We start from the raw sequence: 16,070 nt of genomic DNA, 5'->3' as shown, positions 1-16,070 counted from the left end.
AAGAAAGAGCACTTCTATCTCAATCTAGCCCTTTCCCTCTTCCCCCAACAAGACATAAGTAAGTTATCACCCCCCTCTGTTCTCTTCCTCCCTCTCCCATAGTCACAATCTAAGCCATGATTCTTGGTAGTCTAGTATCCATCTGCCAAGACCTTATCAGGCCTTACACCCTGCTCCCCAAGATCCATCCTTTCCAAGATCTCAGTCTAAATGCTAGCAGCAGGAGAGATATATGGCACTAACTTGCCTGACACTGCACTATTCCCAGACACAGCAAACAAGGCTGAAAAATCAACAACTATCAGCACTATTAGCATGCAGCAGATAACACCACAATTATTTGCACAATTGTATACATTGTTCACAATTAGTGCTGCACCATATCCCACATAGCATCATCTGCAGGGCACAGTGCAGCATCAGGTTGGCCAGCATTATTTTGAAGCTACAGGGATCTGCCCTTCTTCTTGCCACTAGCCTTAGCCTAAGACCTTCAAATGGTAAGGGAAAAGCATAAAGGGTATCAAAGCTAGGTGAAGTCTTGACTTCACTTGACTTGGATAGTGATTGTCGAGGTGCAAAGATACTTGTCAGCCTATAACTTTTCAAGAGTGGGAGGTCAGATCAGAAGAGGGTCTTTTCAGATTGGGATACCACAGTAGGAAGGAGGGGATCACTAAGTTTGTATGGGGTTTTTTTTTTCAGATCAGGACTCCAAGGGTGAGAAGGGTTCATCACCCACTCTGGGGGATAAGGAGCGTTTTTTAAAAGATCTTGGTTCTAGGTCATGTCAGTTTTCAATAAGATGCATAACTATGATATATTATAAGCAGCTAAGTTAACACAGGAGAATTTTGAGCCACACCTCAGCTGGCTTCTCTACTGAAAAACTCTTTAGTCACTGTTTGTAGATTCTCTGAGAGAAGTACATAGGTCAATGTATGAAGATCACACAGATGGGCAGTGTGCAGATCTCTTTGTGCATGTGTGTATAGTAGGTAACTTGAGAGAAGCAGTGTACAGACTATGTATGACGGTTGCAGAGGTGAGCAGTGTACATGCCAGTGTGCATAGGATGCAATTATTTCGAGCAAACTTGTGAAGATTATAAAGAGTTCTGAATTCTACATTTGTCCCTGCAGGTCAGCACCGAGGCCTTGGCACAAATGTCTCCAAAGTGCAGAGTCTGAAACTGGATATCAGCATATGGAGCAATGAAATTGTCCAGGTATAGAAATTTATCCTGTCTGCCTACACTCCAGGCTTCCAGAAGCAGCAAGCTATCCTCTGCTTCCCCCGACCCCTCAAACACAGTTAGATCTCTGATATCAATTCACGTATACAAGGTATAGGTTCAGAATCAACAGGGATGGCAGAGATGGGTTGGTAGATTGCCACTAATCTATGGAAGAGAGATAGATGTAAAATACCACTTGCGTCATCATTTCATTATCCTAAGCAAAGTATTGTTGGGTTTGTGTTAGTCCACTTGAATATGTAGCAATAAGGATCAATAAACTAGCCTAAAGTTAGGCACCATATATAGAATCCAGTGGTTAACATGTAACTGCAAGGGGGGATGTGTATGTGGGTGGGACATGGGCGGCTGATACATTATGTGCAAAACTTAAAGAATACGGTAAGTTGTGCCCAATATAGAATTTAAGCACCTCTCTTTAAATTAGTCACCTTATTTTCTAACTCCTTTTACTCTCATACCTAACTATATGTTAACCATCTCTCTGACATCATGTGCAACTTTCTTTCAATTAGGCACCTTACTTTCCAACTCCTCTTACTCTCTTACCTATCTATATCTTCCATCTTTGCTTATACCCTACACTGTCAATTAAAATGTTCTATTGTATACTGTGTTGACATTGTAAGTAGTATACTATCCTGCTTATAATCGAACGAAAAAAACGCCCAAGTACCGACCTAAATCGGGAGATGGACGTTTATCTCACAAAAACGAATAACGCGGTATAATCGAAAGCCGAACTTGGACGTTTTCAACTGCACTCCATTGCGGAAGCGTACAAAGTTGATGGGGGCGTGTCGGAGGCGTGGTGAAGGCGGGACTGGGGCATGGTTATCACCCGAACAGAGATGGGCGCCTTTCGCCGATAATGGAAAAAAAGTATGCGTTTGTAGCTAGAATTTAGGGCACTTTTCCTGGACCCTGTTTTTTCACGAATAAGGCCCCAAAAGGTGCCCTAAATGACCAGATTACCCCCAGAGGGAATCGGGGATGACCTCCCCTGACTCCCCCAGTGGTCACTAACCCCCTCCCACCACAAAAAATGATGTTTCACAACTTTTTATTTTCACCCTCAAATGTCATACCCACCTCCCTGGCAGCAGTATGCAGGTCCCTGGAGCAGTTGTTAGGGGGTGCAGTGGACTTCAGGCAGGTGGACCCAGGCCCACCCCCCCCCTACCTGTTACAATTGTGCTGCTTAATGCTTAGTCGTCCAACCCCCCCAAACCCACTGTATCCACATGTAGGTGACCCCCTTCACCCCTTAGGGCTATAGTAATGGTGTAGACTTGTGAGCAGTGGGTTTTGAGGGGGATTTGAGGGGCTCAACACACAAGGGAAGGGTGCTATGCACCTGGGAGCTCTTTTACCTTTTTATTTGTTTTTGTAAAAGTACCCCCTAGGGTGCCCGGTTGGTGTCCTGGCATGTGAGGGGGACCAGTGCACTACGAATCCTGGCCCCTCCCATGAACAAATGCCTTGGATTTATTCGTTTTTGAGCTGGGCGCTTTCATTTTCCATTATCGCTGAAAAACAAAAACGCCCAGCTCACAAATTGTCGAATAAAACATGGACGTCTATTTTTTTTTTTTTAATACGGTTCGGTCTGCCCCTTCACGGACCCGTTCTCGGAGATAAACGCCCATGAAGATAGACGTTTTCATTCGATTATGCCCCTCCACATATCAATATATAAACAACTGCCAGGAGTAAAAAATGTATAAAGAAACTACTACTATCATTCCTTATTCATAATGATGCTAGTATGGTGTTGTGATCAAAATATGATTAAAATGTAATTGAAAAAATAGCCTCAGGTGCCCAGGGAACCAATACATAAGATTCCACTGTATTGGTTAACATCACAGGCCCTACCACCATCCAAAAAAACCCACAATAATCAAAAAAACTCCCCTATAGACCCGAAATTAGGGAGAGAAAAAAATATTGTGGTCAAAAAACGGAATGTGGAAACCATACCAATTATCAATGGATTACAATGAGAAGCAATTTTTTGTACATTGTATTTCTCCTGATGAAGTAGCGAAACAGTTGGGTCCCTTGCTGTCGAGAAATTAAAAGAGACATTGCGAGTTTGGAAGCACGAAACCCACACAACATTTTTTTGATGATGTACAACGTTTGAATTGGGTGATTGAATGTAATCCACTACTGGATGTAATCCACTATTGAAGTACTGACTTTGCTCTTTCATGCACTGTGGACTACACGAAATGGAAGGTGTTACAAGGAGCCATTCAGATAAGTCTAACGATAACAGTTATTGTTCACAATGTGATTATTGAGGCTCTCCACCGGCTATTAGTATGCTGAGAATTAAGAATAGTGTAGTTATTGAACTTCCGAGTGTTTAGGGTCAGTTAGCGTGTTTGAGCCAAGTGAGTGGATTGTTGTGTTTTTCACAAGTTCCATCATCATTCATTGATGTTTAGTGTGGGTGGTTTGATCAGAATTTTGATAATTGGTATGGTTTCCACATTCCGTTTTTTGACCACAATATTTTTTTCTCTCCCTAATTTCGGGTCTATAGGGGAGTGTTTTTGATTATTGTGGTTTTTTTTGGATGGTGGTAGGGCCTGTGATGTTAGCTAATACAGTGGAATCTTATGTATTGGTTCCCTGGGCACCTGAGGCTATTTTTTCAATTACATTTTAAGTAGTATACTATGCCATACCACTTTATATTGTTATTTGAATATTTTTACCACTGTAATTATTTATTACTCATGTTTGATTTATTCTTAGTGTACACCACCTTGAGTGAATTCCTTCAAAAAGGCGGTAAATAAATCCTAATAAATAAATAATCATTGCCAACTTACGCAAGTATTCTATACCAGCTTTGGCAGGCAAATTTGCCATTACAGAATACTAGCTTTGCAGTCATTTAAAGAATTGTGCCTCATCTGTATAAGAAAGGGATGGAGGGAGGACAGGCTTTAAAATTATCCGGGCCTAAACTAACCCTCAAATTCTATAAATGACGCTCAAAATTGCACAACCAAAAATGTGCGTGTAAGCTAATTGAATAACAAGCTAATTAACACTAACAATTGAGCATTAACAATCAATTATTGGTACTAATTGAATCCTCGGACCCAAAATTGGGTGCAGATCTCGGCACTAACCCCCGGATTCTGGTGGGGCTGGGAATATCTCTTTCAGTACTTCCTCCTCCTGGAGTAGTGGCTGTAGATCTTTTATGATTCTTCTCAATTTTTCTAGCTCTGGATTATATGTCACTACAAGAAGGATTCTTTCTGTGGCTTTCTGTGCACTAACACGGCTACCACACTACTTTACTCATAAGATTGTTTACAAATCAGTTCTTGCAGTGGGATTTACTTATCAGGGCACAAAATATTGGAACTCCTTGTCGAAGTCAATTAGGGGTCACTATGATTACATGATATTCTGTAAAATGTTAAAAACTTTCCCCTTTGAAAAATTTCTAGATGTGGATACTGATCTCCCTGCCTAGACAACTTTTGGTTGCTGATTCTTTGTTTTAATTGTTATGTATTGTTTTTTGTACTACGTATTTAAGAGGGTCTTTACTAAGGCGCGCTCAAGTTTTTGGCGCACACTAAAATTGTGGGCACGCTAAACATTACAGACGCCAATGCATTCCTATGGGCATCTCTAACGTTTAGCGTGCTCACAATTTTAGCACACGCTAAAAACGTGATCATGCCTTAGTAAAAGACGCCCATAGTCTAGTACAGCATTTCCCAAACTGTGCACCGCAACACCCTGGTGCGCCATGGCAAACTCGCAGGGGTGCCACGGAGGGACAGGCAAGCACATGCTGATTGGTTGCCATGAGCTGGGTTATCGCATTTTAATGTGTTAACGCTGCTCTTCCACTGGCTATATCAATCCTTTTATGCAAACTTTATTTATACTTCTCAGACTTCCATCCAATCCCTGCACCAGGTTTGGTACTACCACACACATATTGGTGGTTGTGATGTCAATTGTGGGAGAGGGGCGGGCACTGTGGCCATGTGCAGGGTTGGTTGCACTGCAGGCAGTGTCAGATGTTAGGAGTTGGCTCTCGCAGTGTCTAAAGGCAGACCTGGAGAAAATGTTCCCAGGACTGCTGGATATCATAAGTAGCTTGATGTTTAGCACACTTTCGGAGTGGAGGAGTAGCCTAGTGGTTAGTGCAGTGGACTTTGATCCTGGGGAACTGAGTTTGATTCCTACTGCAGCTCCTTGTGACTCTGGGCAAGTCACTTAACCCTCCATTGCCCCTGGTACAAAATAAGTACCTGAATACATGTAAACCGCTTTGAATGTAGTTGCAAAAACCTCAGAAAGGCGGTATATCAAGTCCCATTTCCCTTCCCCCCCCCCCCTTTCTAGCAGAGGAGGGCTTCCAGTCCTATGCTCCGCTGAACGAAGCTTCAGTGCATCAGTGTTTAGTCACAGACAGGATACATTTTTCATTTGATGAAGTAGATCTCCATGCAGCACCGAGTGGTTAGAGAAAAGATTAGCTGTGCTGTATAGCAGTGCCTGCATTAAGGATTTTATACACTGTATGCCAGGTCTCTTTCAGCATGTACATGTGTCGTGCTCTCCATTTATACCCACCAATAATCCCAGCCTCTTTCTTCCAGGTATTTGTAAATTTAACGGCCCTTGCAGGTCATAGAACAAAGTTTGATATTAACCCAATTTTGAAAACTTTTTGGGGGGCGGGGGGAGGAGAAATATGTGGCAGGGGGGCACCATGAAAAATTGCATGGACACTAGGGGCGCCGCAGACTGAAAACGTTTGGGAACCACTGGTCTAGTCGTATGTTCACATGTGTTCTGTATGATGTGATTTCACTGTATTGTTAGCCACATTGAACTCAGGTTGCTGGAATAATGTGGGATATAAATGTTATAAATAAATAAATAAGATCCATTTACTAGCTGTAAAACAGGCTTTTCACATAAAAAATGCTTTATAAAAATTATTCCTATAGTGTCATAGGAGTATGATAATCACACAGAGGATCCCTAACTAGCAAGAGAATGGGGGTCAAAGCAAAGCAAATGACATAGAGGGGATAACATGCACAGAGCAGCAGGTACAATCCTAAACCAAAGCACAGAGGAGGTAACCTGCATGTTCTGCACAGAGTGGCAGGTACAACTCTAGCCAACCTGCTAAGCAGCCTAGATTGACCATGCTGGACTTTACCTGCCATCTGTTACTCTGTTGCTATTCCTACCTTCGTCATCTTTGTTCTTTTCCTTAATTGGTAAGTCTGTTTTTAAGCTGCTTGTTGATGTTTCATTCTGATTTTTTACTAGCTGTTTATTGTCTTGAGTAATGAGAGAGCCAACCGGTTCTGGGCAGCTCGACTGCCGCCAAATGAGATGCTTCATCCCAATGCCACTACGGAGCACAGACGGGACTTCATTATCCACAAGTATCGTGAGGGAAAATACAGAAGACCACACCCCAACTTCAGCACTCAGGAGGAGATACTTCGGGTAATAAACCAGCATCGTGGTCCCTGAGTATCTGAATATCTATTGTGAGACACAGCTTCCTCCGAATTCTATAAACGGTGCTCAAAGTTTCACAATTTGGGCACTCACCCAATTTGCATGCAACCTAAATGAGTAACAAGCCAATTAGCACCAATAATTGGGCAGTGACAATCAATTATTGCTGCTAATTGGTAACAATTTGAATTTACGAGCGCATCTTGCTAGGTGCTATTCTATAAAGATGGACAAGTACATTTTTCACTGTGCAACTGAAAAGGGGACATGGCCATGAGAGGGGCATGGTCGGGTGAGGGACGTTTGCTCAAGATCGTGTGCAATATTATAGAATACGCGAGATCTGCGCCTAATTTAGGCACAAGAATTCACACTAGGTTTCAGTTGGTGTAGATCCTCATGCCCAAAACTGGGTGCGGATCCTGGCACTAAATGCTACTGTATAAACTCAGAGTGGTGTTTATAGAATAACACTCAGCACTTCGTTTTTTCAGTGCCCAAATATGTTGGAGAATGTCCTAATGTAGAGGCCCTTTTACTACGCTGCTATAAAAAGTGGCCTGTGGTAGTTTGGACTCGTGAATTTAGCGCACATTAGGCCATTTTTTACCGTAGCTGGGAAAAGGGGCTTTTTTAATGGGGCTGCACATGACCGTGTGCTGAAATTAAAAGTAGCCCACGGCTATTTACTGCCTGAGCCCTTATGACCACCCATTCACCTAGCATTAAGGGCTCACGCACTACTTGTGTGGTAATCAGATAGTGCATGCTAATGTGGCCAAGCTGCTGATTACCAATGGGAAAAACCCCCGTGGTAGAAAATAGAAAAATATTTTCTACTGTGGAAAACCATGCATGTGAACTTCAAAATTAACGTGGAGGGGAATAGTCGAACGGCGCCGGCGAAATAGATCGCCGGCGATCTATTTTGGTGGTGATGCAACAGCTGGCCGGAACCGTATTATCAAAAAGATGGCCGGCCATCTTTTTTTTTCGATAATACGGTTTAGACCGGCCAAATGCCTTGGATGTCGCTGGGTTTGAGATGGCCGGTTTTGTTTTTCAGCAATAATGTAAAAAAATGTTGGCCATCTCCAACCTGGCGACATCCAAGGCATTTGGTCATGGGAGGAGCCAGCATTTGTAGTGCACTTACATGCCAGGACACCAACTGGGCACCCTAGGGGTCAGTGTGGTGGACTTCAGAAACAGCTCCCACATGTATAGCTCCCTTACTGTGGGTGCTGAGCCCCCCCCCCCCCAAAACCCCCTACCCACAAATGTGCACCCACTAAAAGTGCTCCAGGGACCTGCACAAACTCAGGCCTCTAGGACTTGTTGCTGCTGTATAACCTTGGCACAGCAGTTGACACCTGAAGACTCACAGTTAACTGCAGATCAGAGGTTGTGACCCACTGGCAAAGAGTCTCCCTGATACTGAGATTAGCAGTAGGTCCGAGCTGGCAGAATGCTGTACAATGCCCTCTTTCAGCAACATTCAAGGTAAGAACGTTTTCTAACGTGGGTAACACATGAAAGAGATCTAAAACTGGCTTACAAAAATGGCCATTACCTCATGGACTACCGGAAACAAAACAGGGCACACTCTGACCCAGTTAGCAGGGGGGAAAAGCACCATGGGAGTATAGCCCAGTACCCTACACCCACCACAATGCATTGCTGATGTGACTCTGCAGGGCACCTAACAGAAAAGGTGTCACACTCACCCGAGAACAATCTAATTAAGTAGACCTTAACTTATAGTGTGGGGAATATTTCAAGTCACATATTGTCAATCTCCCAAACACATAATTATTCAAATAACTTTCTCAACCTTTATCCTCATAGCATGTCTACTAATGATGGACATATTTAATTATAATTTGTTGTCCGGGGATCTTCAGTTATTTCAAAAGTTTCCACCATATGGGACTTCGCCCCAAACTGTAAATGGTGTTCTTTACATCCTCATGGATCAACACGTGAAACACTTTGTTTTCTTTTTTTAGTTTTCTTTTGTTGTTTAAATCTTAAAAGACATTTATCTTTAATTAATTTTTCAAAAGATATTACTTAACTTAATTTAAAGTAAGTAGCAGCAGCGATTTTTCTTCCAGTCCAGAGGTTTGAACTGGACACGCTATGAGGATAAAGGTTGAGAAAGTTATTTGAATAATTATGTGTTTGGGAGATTGACAGTATATGACACTCACCCGAGAGCCACATCGCAACCATGGAAAGGCTGTCAGACGATACAACACATTCTGCTGTCATGGAGGTGGGTACGGGATTTGAGGCTGGCATACAGGCTGGCAAAAAAGGTTTTCATTTTAACTTTTGTAGTATGCGAGGGGGTTGGTGACCACTGGGGGAGTAAGGGGAGGTCATCCCCCATTCCGTCCGGTGGTCATCTGGTCAGTTGGGGCATCTTTTTAAGACTTAGTTATGAAAATAAAAGGACCAAGTAAACCCGGCCAAATACCGCTTAACGCCGCTTTTTTTTTTTCCATTATCACCGAAAGCCGGCCATCTGGTAGCCACGCCCATGCCTGCCCATGCCCCACCTTCGCGTCGCCGGCAACATGCCCTCTTGAACTTTCGCCGGCGAGGCGACAGGAAAGCGGCGATGCTGTTAAAAAGCCAGCTTTCGATTATACCCTTTTAGCCACTTTTGCGAAATCGCCGGCGATCTCCCAATTTGTGTCGGAAGATCGCCGGCAAAAAGTTTCGATTATAAGCTGGATAGTAACATAGTAGATGACAGCAGAAAAAGACCTGCACATTCCATCCAGTCTGCCCAACAAGATAAACTCATATGTGCTACTTTTTGTGTATACCTGACCTTGATTTGTTTCTGCCATTTTCAGGGCACAGACCATAGAAGTCTGCCCAGCACTAGCCCCGCCTCCCAACCACTAGCCCCCCACCAGCTCTGCCACCCAATCTCCGCTAAACTTCTGAGGATCCATTCCTTCTGAACAGGATTCCTTTATGTTTATCCTACGCATTTTTGAATTCCATTACTGTTTTCATCTCCACCACCTCCCGCAGGAGGGCATTTCAAGTATCCACCACTCTCTCCGTGAAAAAATACTTCCTGACATTTTTCTTGAGTCTGCCCCCCTTCAATCTCATTTCATGTCCTCTAGTTCTACCGCCTTCCCATCTCCGTTAAAAGGTTCGTTTGAGGATTAATGCCTTTTAAATATTTGAACGTTTGTATCATATCACCCCTGTTTCTCCTTTCCTCCAGGGTATACATGTTCAGGTCAGCAAGTCTCTCCTCATATGTCTTGTAACACAAATCCCATACCATTCTCGTAGCTTTTCTTTGCACCGTTTCAATTCTTTTTACATCCTTAGCAAGATACGGCCTCCAAAATGGAACACAATACTCCAGGTGGGGCCTCACCAATGACTTATACAGGGGCATTAAAACCTCACTCACGCTAACCCGCACATGCTAACTGCGCATTAGCCCTACTGCAGCTTAGTAAAAGGCCCCCATAGTGAATCTTTCCCAGTGTACCAGTTCCTATTATGCACTTATAGGAAAAATCATTATTATAGTGAGCAGCTCCCTTATCACAATGAAATATCAAGTGATTCTTAAAAGAAACATTTTAAAATTGAGTTTTCATTCTTATTTGTAAAACTAACAAAAGCAACAAAAACATCAAAGAGAAAATAAACAAAATCTTCCATCTTCTCTTCCTAGCCTTGTATCGGGACTCATCCAGCTCCCTTGAGGCATGAACACCTATTCAGCCGCACTGGTTTTCCTGTTGGGAAGTAACTGCCCACTTAAAATACTGGAACATTTCTGTTTCAATGTCTGCTTTATGTGTAGATAATATGCCCATTCATATAATGCATTTCGTAAGCTTTTAAAAACTTGGATGCTTCAATTTTATTTGATCTGCTAGAGATTTGTTTAAACTGCACTATCTGTATGTGAGATTGTATTGTGATTTTAAATTTATTATTATAACTATAAACTGCTTTGACACTGCGGTATAAAGCAGTATATGAAATCAGTAAATCCAAAGCAACCCAAATACCAGAAAAAACACCAGATGAAATTTGTGGACAACACAGACATACCTATAAAAGTAACTGATCCTTTATGTGATCATTATGGGCTCTTTCACAGCACATTTTGGAGTAAACACACTAGAAATGTTATACCTAAAAACAATCAGAGCCATTTATCTGTATCCGAATAGTGTTGGCCCAGCATGGGTAAAGCGAGGGAGAAGCTGACGGTTATCCAGGGATCAGTGATAAAGTTAGGACAGAAAAATTGTTGTCCTAACTTTATCCACATGAAGGGCAATTCACATTTAAGTACCGATTGCACATGTAAATGTCTAGAAAAGGTGTAACCAGCAGAAGGAAGGAGGTGTTAATGCCCTTGTACAAGTCATTGGTGAGGTATTAGTATTGTGTTCAGTTTTGGAGGCCGCATCTTGCTAAAGATGTGAGAAGACTTGAAGCGATCCAGAGGAAGGCGACAAAAATAATATGGGGCTTGCACCAAAAGACATATGAAAAGACACTGGAAGACCTGAATATATAAACCCTAGAGGAAGGGAGATATTTTTTTTAATTTTTGTTACATTTGTACCCCGCGCTTTCCCACTCATGGCAGGCTCAATGCGGCAGGCAATGGAGGGTTAAGTGACTTGCCCAGAGTCACAAGGAGCTGCCTGTGCTGGGAAGCAAACTCAGTTCTTCAGGACCAAAGTCCACCACCCTAACCACTAGGCCACTCCTCCACACACTAGGCCACTCCTGATACACACTTTTAAAAACTTGAAAGGTATTAATATAGAAACAAATATTTTTCAGAGAAGGGAAAGTAGTAAAACTAGAGTACATGAATTGAGGTTGCAGGGTGGTAGACTTAGGAGTAATGTCAGAAAATTCTTTTTCACGGAGAAGGTAGTTGACCATGGTGGTGAAGAAAAAAACTGTGGTGGAATTCAAAAAGGCGTGGGATGAACAAAGAGGATCTCTAATTAGAAAATGAATAGTATAAAAAACAAAACTGGTTGCGTGCCAAGTGGTGCTTAGATGACAACTCTGGCTGTATCAACTAAGGCTGGGGCTGGGCTGGCTTGTACGGTCTGAGTCCCGCATATAGCGATCTGGTTTAGGATGGGCTAGAGAGAGCTTCAATGGAAACTCCAGTAATTTGGAACATCAGGACAGTGCCAGGCACACTTTCATTTGTCCCACAAATGACAAGATGGATTCAGATAGGCTGGAGTGGGCTTTGACAGCAACTCCAGTAGTTGGAACATAAGGACAGAACTGGGTAGACTTCTATAGTCTATGTCCAAGAAACACCATGATCCAGTATATAATATCATGTTCATTGTTGATTTAATCTTGAATTGATAATGAATGTGATATTTGGGCAGACTGGATGGACCATTCAGGTCTTTATCTGCCATCACTTACTACTACTACTACTTAACATTTCTAATGTGCTACTAGGGTTACGCAGCACTGTACAATTTGACATAGAGGGACAGTCCCTGCTCAAGGAGCTTACAATCTAAGAGACAAGTGAACAGTAAGTCAGAAAGGGGCAATCAAATACTAGCTCTTATGTGGATATGTGTTCTTACCCGTTTAAATGCTAGCATTGGATCTATTCTGCAAATACCTGCTTAACTGACATTATATTATAAGAATTCTTATATTCCACTGTCACCCACCGGGGTCCTATGCGGATCACAATATCTAAGAATAACCTGGCAGACCCTGGGAATTTCAGCTTTCAAGCATTGAAAAATGTCTTAAAAAGAAAAGTTTTTAGCAATTTCCTAAAAATAAAATAATTTCATGTCTCTCTGATATAAACGGGAAGTGAGTTGCAGATTGTTGGAGCCTGGTATGCAAAACCTGAAGAGAAAATAGTGTTGTTCTTCAACTTGCTAGGGTTAGGAAAATGAAGACGCATAGAATCTTGTAGATTTCTTTCCTTTGTTGGGATAATAATCTTATAAGTTAAGTACACTCAGGACCAGAAGAGATCTGAAAAATAATGTACAGATCTTATTTGCAAAGGGGTGTACACATGAGTGAGACATGGATGGGACTCCCACTTATGTACTTAGGGGACCTTTTACTAAGCTGCGATAAAAAGGGCCCTGCGCTAGCAGCGGAGGCCATTTTTGCCACACGCTGAGGCCCTTTTTACCACAGCGGATAAAAAGGCTGAAAAAAGACATGTCCATGCGGTAAGATTGCTTTTAACACGTGTTCATGCGAGGGGGAGCACTTACCGCCACCTATTAGGCCACTCCTCCCATATCGGGAGGAGTGGCCTAATGGTTAGTGCAGCAGGCTTTGATCCTTGCAACCTGGGTTTAATTCCCATTGCAGCTCCTTGTGACCTTGGGCAAGTCACTTAACCCTCCATTGCTCCAGGTACAAAAAACTTAAATTGTGAGCCCTCTAGGGACAGAGAAAGTACCTGCATGTAATGTGTACAGTGCTGCATATGTCTAGTAGCACACTATAGAAATGATTAGTAGTAGTAGTAGGTGGCGGTAAGGGCTCCCGCGGTAACCGTGTAGCACATAGTGCTGCCTGATTACTGCCAGGTAACCCCCTGCGGAAATATTTTTTAAATATTTCCACTAGTGCCAGACATGCTGCATGCTGGGGGTAGAACTACCACTGGCGCCCACGTTAGGCCAGTGGTAGCTCCAGATTGGTGCGCAGTAAGCCCACAGTGGGCTTACCACCATATAATAAAAGAGCCCCTTATGGCATACTGGAGTTATGTGTGCCTCTGCCACATTTAAGTGCCCACACATTCATGCCAGCTCTGTGGCACCTAAATGTTCAATGCATTGATACTGGGTTGCAATAGTATATACCATAATGGCATCTGGGCACTGAGGTTCTGTTATAGAATAGATTCCTACCGCATAGCCTTGGGACACCTAAATGGAGCCCCCATAGTACTTTGACTATCACCACTGTCCAGAGACTGGTGGCACTTTATTTATTTATTTATTTATTTATTTATTTATTTATCTATTGATAGCCCACTTGGTTCACAAAAATACATTCATAATAATAACAATAAAAACATACTCAACAAAGAGAAAGGCAAAATGATATACTATCTTTACATTCCAACTAAATGATAGTCTGTTTAGCCTTCCCAGATATTTAGCGCCAGTTCATATCTGGATAGCAGCTCTGAATATCCATGTTTTATTTAGCCACTGCAGCCAGCATTTAAAAACAACCATGATCCCAGTGGCTGAATATTACCCTGCAAATAGATTAGCGCATTTTTCAAAAAGTGTAATCTGTGCCAGCTATAGTGAACTTCATTTATTCACACAAAATCAAATCATGGAAAATGCTGGATTTATTGAAGATCGTCATCTTCATCAACAGCAACTTTAATATACTGCAGAGTCTGTAAAAACATCTAAGTGGTTTCAATTTAAAAATTAAATACAAGAAACAGACATCAAACTAGGAGAGTGACAAGGTAGCCTAGGTTGCAATTCATAATCAATAAAAAGGAAATAGAAAGCAAATGTAAAATCCATAATGGAGGGAACATACAACAGAAAAGTGTAGGGAGTATAAAATCACAAGACTAGTGCAAGTTGGAGAGACAGTGTCTGAGGATTTTAAGGCAGTGAAACAAGGGGCCGTAGCTAGAACAATGCTAGGCTGCATAGAGAGAGGTATAACCGGAAGAAAAGTGGTGTTAATGCCCCTGTACAAGTCATACTAAATGAGGGCAAATAAAGACCTGCATGGTCCATCCAATCTGCCCAACTGCTGCATTCATTATCAAATCATTATTGAAACAACAATCCAATAGTATGTAATTTTATTCGCTAAGTTCTACTTTATGATGTCTTCCTCTCCACCATTGAGATATAGAGGACCTGTGCTCATAGCATACAATATGAATGTAGTATTCAAAATAAGCATACTTGATCCTGATCCATCCCAGTGGCGTAGCCACAGGTGGGCTTGGGTGGGCCAGGGCCCACCCACTTAGGGCTCAGGCCCACCCAACAGTAGCACATGTTTAGCGGTAGCTGGTGGAGATCCCAACCTCTGTCAGCTGAAGACTCTCCCCTGATAGTAACAAAATTCTACTCTCCACAATACTGGCACCTGCGCATGCTCAGTTTTCAATGCATGCCTGCATGCCTGCCAAGGTGGAAAGAAGCATTTTCCTGCCAGCTGAGATATTTTTGTGGTGGTGGTAGTGGTGGTGGGGGGAGAACATTTGGTGCCCACCCACTTCTTATCTAGGCCCACCCAAAATCTGTTGTCTGGCTACGTCCCTGATCCGTCCTTGCCATTTTCAGGGCCCACATCATAAAAACGTCTGCCCTGCACTGGCCCTACTTCTCAACTACTGAAGTTACTATAAAAACCCACTCCATCCCATCCTGATGTGTCTTGCCATATACAGGATGCAGAACATAGAAGTCTGTCCATCATTGTCCTCACGTTCCAACTACTGGACTTGCCATCAAAGCCCTCTCCAGCACAGACCACAGAAGTTTAATGGGTTAATTTTGCATTTGATGAATCCCATATTTTGGCATTCTAGAGTGCTTGGCCCAGGTATGCAGATGTTGTCCACATTCCCTAGGCTATGACTGTTCAGCAGAACAATGGAAGGCTTGTTTGTTTCTTACAGACTCTTTGTGCTGCGGTTGCTGGTCCCAACCTGCTAAACACTGTCATACAGTTCTTCTCTGATGCTGAATCTGTGAACACAGCAGATATGGGTTGCCCTGATACTCCGAGCTCTCCTGCACAGATTTTAGACCCTCGATGGACATTGGAAAGTAGCTCACACAAAATTTACAGTGGTAAGTACAGATTACTACTACCTGTGTTCCCTTGATTCAGTGCGTAACAGATACTTTATCCAACAAATCTCTTTGCTTTCTGAATCTCTATTTTCAGAGCATGTTACTATTTCATACTGGGGAAAGTCTACCTCCATGCAGCTAACAAACTGGATCAGTCCTGTTCCAAATAAAAGGGGTGGGCCTATAAAACAAAAAAAAATTATACGTTGCTATATGTTTTGGACTTACGTAGTTTATATTGTTTCATTTTCCCATGTACTTTATACTGTTTGATTCATTTTAACACACTCCATTTTTACAATTTGCATACTTTTGACCATTCTGTTTCTTGTCAACCAGGGAGCATATTGTTTTCTCCCCTTGAGTTTTTTTAATCTTAATTTATTTCTCATCATTCC

General features: G+C 42.4%; 1 protein-coding gene across 3 annotated transcripts in view; it reads left to right on the top strand.

Annotated features, from left to right (window-relative positions):
• The window catches only part of ARAP3 (ArfGAP with RhoGAP domain, ankyrin repeat and PH domain 3), a 218,876-nt gene that overhangs the window by 96,580 nt on the left and 106,226 nt on the right, over window positions 1-16,070 (top strand). For all 3 annotated transcript variants that reach the window (XM_030211196.1, XM_030211194.1, XM_030211195.1), the window contains 3 exons: window positions 1,143-1,228; window positions 6,593-6,775; window positions 15,495-15,669. In XM_030211196.1, the coding sequence (XP_030067056.1) occupies window positions 1,143-1,228; window positions 6,593-6,775; window positions 15,495-15,669 (444 nt within the window). The remainder of the gene's footprint in view (window positions 1-1,142; window positions 1,229-6,592; window positions 6,776-15,494; window positions 15,670-16,070) is intronic.

Source organism: Microcaecilia unicolor, chromosome 8 (genome assembly GCF_901765095.1).
Source record: "Microcaecilia unicolor chromosome 8, aMicUni1.1, whole genome shotgun sequence".
Classification (NCBI taxonomy): domain Eukaryota; kingdom Metazoa; phylum Chordata; class Amphibia; order Gymnophiona; family Siphonopidae; genus Microcaecilia; species Microcaecilia unicolor.
The sequence above is the reverse complement of the archived record's forward strand: the minus strand, read 5'-3'. Positions and strand labels throughout refer to the sequence as shown.